The 9829-nt window shown below is 45.7% G+C and overlaps 1 protein-coding gene across 1 annotated transcript; it reads left to right on the top strand.

The window, feature by feature from the left end:
• Nucleotides 1-4901: 4901 nt before the first annotated feature.
• LOC117898313 lies at nucleotides 4902-6739 on the top strand. Its single transcript, XM_034807597.1, has 3 exons — nucleotides 4902-5193; nucleotides 5309-5529; nucleotides 5730-6739. The coding sequence occupies exon 3, from the start codon at nucleotides 5734-5736 to the stop codon at nucleotides 6646-6648; it is 915 nt and encodes a 304-aa protein (XP_034663488.1). The 5' UTR covers nucleotides 4902-5193; nucleotides 5309-5529; nucleotides 5730-5733; the 3' UTR covers nucleotides 6649-6739.
• The last annotated feature ends 3090 nt before the right edge of the window (nucleotides 6740-9829 follow it).

Genomic DNA, 9829 nt, shown 5'->3' on the forward strand with positions numbered 1-9829 from the left:
AAAAAAGGGAAATAAATACGAACAGTTTTATGGACAATGCAAATTCATTCTGGGGTGGTTGTAAATTTTATTCCATCCGCACAGATGTGCTTCCATGTATGTAGTTTCCATCAGCGCTGTGATGCCCTTTTCATAGAGTGCTCAACTAATAAAGATTCACACTCATGAGTTAAAAAATATCACGTGTTGGGGATAAAATGCGTTTATGGGAGGACACAAAAAATATATAGATTGGACCTACTTGTCATGCGGGACGTTACAGCCAACTACAAAGTGTTTATGACCTGCCTCCATTTTATTGCACACCCTCGGCTGGAGATCGGCCTAAGCCAACTGCAAGTATTATAAAAAAATTATAATTTGCTTAAGCCAACGCACACCCGTGTTCCTACGGCTTCATGTATATTTGATGGGAACAATTACTTTTGGGTGTTGTTTGCCTATTTCGAATGCAGTATTCCCTCAAATTGTTGGGGCTTTAATTAAATCAACTTAAAAACAAGAACTCAATGTAAAAGAAAGAGGCAGGAAGTCAAAGCAGAAGATATTCATTGACATAAAACTAAAATTTTTAATGCCAGAAGTCTGCCGACCATCCACAGTCTTATTTCAGGTGCAAGACACATAAAAAAGACATGGGAACAGAGCTGTAGAAAAGAAAGGCGAGAAAGAGGAAAAACAAAACAAGAACAGGCAACGGGGAAAGTACAAAGCGGATCAGTATGCAAAGTAGCGTAAGGCAAGTGGAAAGCCACGGTATGCCGCAATTGTGCGGCACTCGTGGGGTGCTGGTTGAGGCATTCACCATCCACATTTTGTCACCCAGACGCGTAGCTCGCAAACAATTTTTATGGCAAACAAATTTTGTTGGTCCCTCCCTTTCGCGACGCGCCACCAAAACGAAAATCGAGGCAGGGAGTCTTTGCGGAAGAGGAAATGAAAAAGTACTTAATACGCCTGAAAGCGAAGTGAAAGGCAATTTACACAGCAAAATGAAAGCGAGAGAGCGACTCGAACATGACGGAGTAATGGAATCTGAAACCAAAATATTTTAAATACAACTCGCAAACAAAAGTGATTCAATGGCAAGCCCTTAGGGCATTCGGGCATCACGAATCGAGTTCTAAATTAACCAAAGTCCATGACTGCTGGGTCTATAAATAGTTATCCACAAATGGAGAACCCCCAATGGTATTTTCCTTTCCCTTGGCCCTATACAATATCTCCCTAGCGCCACAGCATTCCCATGGAAACTGTGTGGCTGCTGCGGCATTCGCTCCTCAAGCCTCACAACCGCAGCTCAGCCTTCTCCTTGGGGCACCCACTCCAACGCCTACTCCTTGACTTGCTTGACTTGCCGCAAAAGTTGGCGCGTGAGTCAAAAAAAAATTAAATGTTATATGGAAGATTTGTTTGCTACTTTTACGCCACGCAAGGGGGCTTTGGGGTCGGGGCAACGGTGCGTATGAGTGATACGAGGCACACGGCGACAGTGCGGCGTGGAGGCGGTGGCGGTGGCAAGTTTTACTGCTGTTGAAGCGTAAAATAAATTTTACATGGGAAACGAATTCCCCTCAAATTGATTGGCTCCCGCCCCACGAGAAGCGGGTGGCATGTCGGCAGGATGGAAGGAGCATAAATATTTCAATTATTAAATTGCATTTTAATAAATTAAATGGCAGAGCATTAATAATTGATTAAGAAGCAATGCGCCAGAGATGATAATGTAATTATAAGGAAACCGTTTCAGGTCCCTAATTGGACAAAGGTTTTTGGCCTTTGCATGTGACCAAACAATTCTTTCGTATTGCTGAACCTTTAATTCAATTGTGGAACCTTTAAATATAGCATAACAGGTGACTTGGGAATCACAAAGTACTCCAATGTTACCCATAATTATAGATCCACTCCTACTTCTCTCTCTCTCTAGTTTTCTGTGTCTATCCGACAATGTCTCTTAATGCACAGGAAGCAAACACAGAAATAAAGAGAGGGAAAATAAAGACCAATCCTTAATCCCCAGTTGGCTTGGCCCCCCGCAAGCACCCCTAGGGATTCCTATTCGTATTGTTGACTGCGCCGGAAATTAAGCGCACCGGCGAGAGGAAGTCTGCCCTAATGTACTAAAGTGAAATAACGTGTATGCCATATCTTGAAACATGCGGACGACAGTACCCACAGAAATGCACACACATACAGCTATAGATACGCATACATACATATATGTACATATGAACACACAAAGGTAGCGTTGGTAGAGCAAATGCAAATAAGGCAAAAACAATATCAACAAGTCCGGAAAAACAAAACCTTGTTGCAGGGCAAAATGTACCTGACTTTCGGCTCACATTTGTCCCAAATCTGAATTGATTTTCATTTGATCTGGCAGCAACAAAAAAGGGCACACTGTAGTTCTGAAAAATTGTCTTTTTCTGCGGGAGAACACAGCTCTCTGATAAGAATTTGCTGGAGGGGAAAAACTTTCGGGCAGCCGCTATGCCAATCATATATGAACGAAAGCAAATGCCAACATAATTTTTTCTGTGCGCCGATAAAAACTTTGCCCAGAAACTCAGAGTGTGGCAAAGAGAGTAGGGGGCGAAAAGAAAAGAAAGCAAATATGAAAAGCGTTGGGGAAAAACTGTTTTGGACGAAAAAAGGCGACATATAATTGGAAAACTTTTGCCAAAAGATGTTGGCGACAACGCAAAAGTGTGAAGAAATATTTAAGTTCGCTCAAGTGGCGTGAACTAAATTGAAAGCAAAAGAGAGAAAATGGAAAAAGCTTAATGGGAAATGGAGAAAAAGGAAGGTAAGGTTCGGGGCAGTTACTTAACTATTTATGGAATTATTGAAATGTCAATTGCCTCTCAATGGGTAATCAATATCGAAAAAGGGATAACGGGCAGGCATAATGGATATTTGTTCGATTTTTGCCTATGTACACACCGAAGATATATGTGTGTATATTGTTTACCGGATAAATATCGCGGAATGCATAATTTAAGTAACTTTTGTGGCTGTGCCTGTACCCACAACCCCATCATTTGCGCCATTGTTTGCCTTTGCATATATTTTCAATTGAATTTTAATTGAAATTATGACGACTCGAAACGAACCTAAACTGAATCGTTTTGTCTTTTGTTTTGCCAACTCCCTCGCTTTGTTGGCCATAATGTCAGTTGCGGTTTGGCAGTGTGGGCAGGTCACAACCTGCCCATGTGGTCCTTACAATGGCCAACCATTTAGCATATTAGAATATGCTTTGTTTGGCTTCCATTCCCCCGCACGCGATTGGCCACCCAGGAGACCCAAGGGATGTACGCTGCGGGTGGCTGGCCACCCTTTCTCAAGGGGGGTGGGTCCAAAGTCAAACACTATGTGGGGGTGAGTAGCTGCTGGGCTAATTGCCAGCACTTGAATTTTCCGGAGAGATGCCTCAAAAGTTCGGCATTTGACGAAAAATACTCGTCGTATTCCAGAAATGAAAGTGCCAACAAAATGCTGCTGGTTTTCATTAGAGTTTTCACTCTGGCATAGTATTCTACGTACATTCAAGTATATTGTAGATGTTGTCGTTTCTGCTGTGTAAGTAAAGCAAACAAATAAATAAAATTTCTGCCACAGCCAGAACCGGGCCATAAGAGAGCCCTACCCCTTACCCCTTACCCCTTACCACCCATCCCCGAAACATCAGTTAGCCTGAACGTGTGGAAGGGGGTTTCCATAAATTTTGATATATATGCGAATTTCTCTTCACTTGGGTCTGGGGTTTGTTTTTGTCAGCCGAATGGTATTTCCCTGGCTTCATGTGTTGCTGCTGCCTTCACAGGATTCCCTGCCATTTGCATTCATTTTTTATTCAACATTTTCCCTTTCTCTCAGCTTTAATTAGATTTTTACTCTGTGCAGCACACGTGTCGGTATATGTAAGTGTAAGTCCATTTACATTTAATAATTTCACTTGCCTTTGATGGGGTTTACATATGTGCATATGTATTTTTGTTGTTTGTTTACTTTGATAATTTACTTGATAATTCCACTTAGTACAACCAACAGAATGGTATGGGGCAGCTATGCAACACTTTAAGCTTTTTATTCCTGCGGCACATTCATTTCGATGTCATGCCACCACGAGCCATGCAGCCCCTGAGCTGACATGCAATTTGCGCGACCAGTCAGCAGTCAGTCACTCAGACAAGAATACGCGATGGAGGTGCTGGTGCCGCTGGCACGAGGAACTTTAATTGCCCGCACACGTTTCGGGGTGGCGGGGAAAAAATTACACTTGCCACAAATGTGTTTTCACGCCTCCGCTTGCCTGCCTGCCCCCAAGCGCATGCAGTTGCTCAACTCAACTTTGCAACGAACTTTAGCCACAACTCGATGCGATTTGATTCGCTTTCAGTTTGACACTTGCCGACCGCGTACACGTCCTTGCCACAGCTCGCACCGATTCTGACTGAATGGACACGGACACGGGCATGTTTGATTTGTTTGTAGCTCGTCCGGCAGTCGCCACGTCGTGGCAGGCTCGGGTGGCAGCCTCGGCTCAGCCCTCGACGGCCAGGACAAGGCCAGAGAGCGCCAAAAGCTTTTTTAGTACAAAGAGTAACTGGAGCTCGAATATCGTAAGTCGTATCGTAGGCCAAAGAGAGACTCGACACTGTTGGCGCTCTTTGCCGACTGTGTGCTGCTTTGGGTTACTGCAATATTTGTTCAAAGAAGGAACAACTCTAATGTGCATCAATGTGGCATTGGCTGTCCTGTCAATCTCTATAGATACGAGTGGCAGTATTATCGAATTTCAAAACATTTGAAATCCAAGTCGCAGTTCAGTAAATTTCCAAATTCCACTTTAGACCCGCCCAACCCAGCAAAAACCAAGCCCCCACACACACACACACTAGCAAAGAGACACATACAGACTTACGCGTGTTCTCCCGTGCTCGGTGTGTGTACGTGTACTCGCTTGTGGCATCCAGCAAACGCTGTGGTTTCATTTGGCCAACCGCAAAATTCTTTTTAAACCAAATAAGAAACAGAGAAAACTAACTTGAGCCAGGAAAAGCCGAGCAGAGGTCGGAAGAGGCCAGCGGCAGGAAATTGTTAACCTTTGGGGATATCAAACATTTACGATTGCGTGGCAGAGGCAGCAACAGCAAGACAGGGGCAGTAACAACAAGAGTAAGAGTAAGGGGCAGAAGCAACATTTAAGTTTTTATCAGCACAAAATAAAGTTTTGGTTTACGGATTGTGCACCACTTCCACTCCCAATCCCCCCCCCAATCCACCAGTTCCTTTCCAGATCCCGTACCGCCGCATCGCATCAACCACTGGGAAAAGCAGCCACAAGTGCCCAAGACGAACCGGGGGGCTTTTCCTGCGCTGTGTACGCAAAACTTTCCTCCTTTTCAATTTTGTTTTCTCATCCGGAGTACTTTTGAGGGGCTTAAATTTCTGTTTGTTTGTGGTACCAAAACAATCGTAGTCCTGTGGCGGCGGCACCATTAAGTTTTCGGCCTTCAGGTGAGTGTTCGCTGGCTGTTCAGCTAATCGCGGATTAGTTTTTGGCCCTGGCCGAACGATGCCATCCGATGAATGGCAAAGCGTTTGGCTGGCTTCGAGCTAGCAAAATTTGCTCGCCCCGCCGATCGTTTGCTTAATGCACACTCACACACGTCGAGCCACACCCTCGCATACATTCACTGATGCACCCATACTCACAGCATAATGAACAAGAGGAAGAGCAGCCGTAAGTCCGCTTATGGGACCACTTCGGACACCGCAGGCGCATCAAACAGTGCCAATGTGAAGAGTGCTGACAGCAACAATGCCGGGAATCGGAATCTAACTGGAATTGAGGAGGTGGAACAAGCCACCATCGACGGCGTTCCGTTCATACTTGTGGACGCAATGCCTTTGACACAGAGTCCCCTCACTGATCCAGAGTTGGCCCAAATAGAGGCCAAGCGAATGGCCGAGGTGGCGGCGGAGTGTGACCGATTGTTGAAACGCTTGGAGAACACAAAGCCACCGCCTGAGCTGGACTTAACAAGCACCATAACCTCCGCCAATGAGCTTAATGATGAGAACAGTTTCCTCGAGGAGTTGCAGCAACTTTGCATATTTCCGACGGACACAGAGGAGCAAGATGGAGTAGAAGAAATGAGCAACTTTAGTTCTCAAGCATCAGACAATCCCGGAATCAGCAGGCAGGACACCTTTCACATTGACAGAATTGAACCTTCTTCACTGAACGATCGAACAGTTGGCGGTGAGTCACCGTTCTCCTTCCAAGAGTCAGTAGAGATCATCAATCAGATTGGCGATCTGCTGGTGAAATTGCAGCACCAGCAGGAGCAGCCGTTGGAGGAGGGTACCAGCTGCTTCTTCATAGCGAGCATTAAGCCAGACGCTCAGACATCCAATTGCTTTGTGAAACAAATCGGAAAGCCTGCGTCCTTGTCGGCACCAGAAATAGAGTCACTTGAGCAGCCAGAAGATAAGTCGCAGTCTGTTAGATCGGAAATCCTCATACAGATTGATGAAGATACGCACATCATTCCTCCACAAAAGACCAGTAGTACATCGCTCTTGAAGCTATGTAGCCGCAAATCCAGATTTGGCTATGTCGGAAAGAACTAAGGGATTTCACGGGGTCCGAGCAACATTTGCAGTTCGAAATCATTTTATCAACAATAAATTTACTTTGCTTCTGTATTCCAGGCACCCCATACAGAAAGAGCATACTGTCACTCTGTCCCTAATCCTTCCAAGACACTGTAATGGGGAAGTGGACTTAGCCGCACTGAAGGGGTTGTGTAATTGCATGATGGTCTCCAACTTGTCCACGCACTTTCATTGCTCATTTGCGAGGTGCCCTCGAGTGCGTGGTTGCAGCTCATTTTCTTCGGTTTCTGCAATTGTGTGCAAAACTGCTCTCAACTTTTCTCTGTCATTCTGCCTGGAGGTCGAATCTGAAGTTCATCCCCGGTACCCGTACCCGGTCCTGGCCCAATTTCCATCTCCGCCTCATACGTACGATTTCTCTTCCACAGTTGTGGGAGATTTCAGAAAATGCCGGCCAAGTGCTCGGCTTGTGGCAGTTGGCAGCAGAACCGGGCTGTGGCAGTCCAAGGACCTGAAAACCCGTCTGTGCCTCTTGTCATTTGTCGTTGGGCACAAATTGCAAGATTGACTGCTGCTCGAGTGGCTGGTGGCTGGTGGGAAGGAGGGTTGCAGCTGGGGGCGAGAGCTTTCATTAGTTTTAATTAAATCCCAAAACAGAATTCCAATGCCCCTCTCTCTGGGGGCTTCGTGTGCTCTTTGAGGCTTTGTCAATGGGTTTGCTGTGGCCGTTGACGTTGCCTTTGCTTCCACAAAACCGAATTAAAAACACATCAAAATTAATGACAATTCCTGCTCCTGGAGGAGTGGGCTGGATGGCTGCAGTGCAGTGGCGCAACTGCCACTCGAAGTGCGGACATTTGCGCAATTTATGTTGCCTGTTTTTTCCGACTCTCATGTTGTTAAATAAATTTCATGATTTACTGCCGCCTGAACGGGAAGCGCAAACAAGAAAAAAGTGAACCGTTCCCAGTGGCTGCCACATTGTTTCCACAGAGTTGTCGAGTGGAAGTCCGTGGAGGCGGACTCCGCTGTCGCTACATAAAATTTGCAATTAGATTTGCAAAAGGCAGCCACAACATCCGCGCCTCGTTTCCAATTCTATTCCCCGCGCACTCAACATACCGAAATTCGTTCCGCAAAACCCCCTCGAAATATTTAATGCAGAAAGTTGAATCGCAGTGCCTGTGGCAGCTGCAGGCAGCTCCAGCACCAGAGACAGTCGCGGCGCATTTCCGGCATTTGTTGGTTTTTAGACTGCATTTCCCGGAGCTACTCGTTCGTATAGCAACAGGACAGGACAGGACGTGGCCGAACAGGCTTCGGTCGGAAGGGTTCGTGCATGACTGACATCATCAAATTTGATGCTTGGCTTTGGTCCCTGTTACAGGCTTCAGGGCCTTAATCGCTGCCCTAGTCCGGACAAGGCCTTGCAGGATGTGGACGCACTTTCACTGCGGCTACCAGCCATCAGCCATCAGCCACCAGCCGTTGAGCGGACAAGAAATTGAATTAATTTTTGATTAGCCAGTTCTGCCGGTTTCTATATAGTTTCCAACAGACCCACACAACCTCTTACACAGGATAGAGGCGTGCTCGTACATACAGGCATGTACACATGTATGTACATGTGAAAGTCCTTTTGAGGCCGGAGCTTACTGGGTTTGGACTTTTTTTGGTGACCGCCTTTGAGTGAACTATTTCGGCTTAAGATGGCCTTAACTTGTTTGAATGTAGCCTGAAGAAAACCGTCCTAAGAGTGCTAGTCAGTGCAGATAAAATATGTCTGTAGGGAAATGCAATCACTAAGTTCTTACTCACCTTGGGATGTTCTTTAGGAGACTTGCAACTAACATACATCACTCCCAGCAGTGGGACACGAATATGTATAAGTAATATAAATATCCCCCACAATTACAGCGCACAACAATAATAATATAATAAATTGCATCTGCCACAGCTGCCACGAAATGTAAATTGAAACAAGTTGCGCGGCGCCACTGAGCGAGCGGCACGGAATCCTCGGCCACGTTTACAAATGCATTCGCGACTAGTTGGGCACTTGATCAGCGAGAGTGTGGGTGGCTCCATCCATTTCACTCACTCTTTCTTCTCCCTCTCCTCACTGTGTGTGGGCGGGTGACAGCGAGATTAATAAAATTTATTATCATTGCGATAGTGGCAAAACAAACCGAACGCCCCACACATCCCACAAGTATTTATGTGCCCGGCACTAAAACCAGCAGGGAAAACATATCAAAATGAAGTAAAATTCATTTTACAACGTACGAAAGAGAGAGAGAGAGAAGCAGCAAGGAAGTCAGAGAAAGAGATGGACACAGAGACGAGAGCGACGAGAGCTCAGGCTCATATGCAAACTGAAATTGCAAATGCTTTTGGGCTGCCATCGAGTGCTCAGTGCTCGGAGATCCTCCTCCATGAGGAAACCTTCCAGTGGTAAGGGCAGAAGGCGAAAGCAGCAGGGAAACGGAAGTTCGACGCCCAAGTGGCAGTCGCGATAATGGCGCCCTGCCATGTGCGCTAAAGTATTAGCATATAAACATACACACACACAGGAAGAGAGAGAAAGATGTAGAGAGAGAGAGAGAGAGAGAGAGAGAGAGAAGAGTTCTAACACAAATGCAAGTGTGAACGAAGTAAAACTTTTGACTGCAGCGGGCGTCGCTATCAGGAGACACATAAATATGAACACACAAGCGGGACTTGAGAACTACACTGCAAGAAATTTAACTAAATACTTGTCATCTTTTTGGAACTTCAGGATAGTGGCCGTGACAACCAATTACTCTTTTATTCAGAAAATTATCTCGTATCCCAATCACTCGCATGTTGTTGTAAATACTTATCCAAAACGAATCATCACGCTACACTATCTTAAATGTTTATTTGTTAATATTTTCTGTTATCTTTGGCTTCCCGTTCCCTGTTTTCTTTGAGTGTACGTTTGCGTGGTAACCAGGCGAGTGGCGACTTCCTAGGCAGATATATTGAGTGTAAAAGTGTCACTGCCATGCCCAGTGCCCGTTGTGCAGGGCGCTGCAACAAAGTAGAATTTGAATATTATTGTCACCCACAAACCTACAACCGACACACACACAGAAACACCCCACTCACACACACTGGTACACGGGACGCAGGCACCAACACACATTGACTTGGACACGGAACTGCAAGCTGG

This window comes from Drosophila subobscura, chromosome O, assembly GCF_008121235.1.
Source record: "Drosophila subobscura isolate 14011-0131.10 chromosome O, UCBerk_Dsub_1.0, whole genome shotgun sequence".
NCBI classification, from domain to species: Eukaryota; Metazoa; Arthropoda; class Insecta; order Diptera; family Drosophilidae; genus Drosophila; species Drosophila subobscura.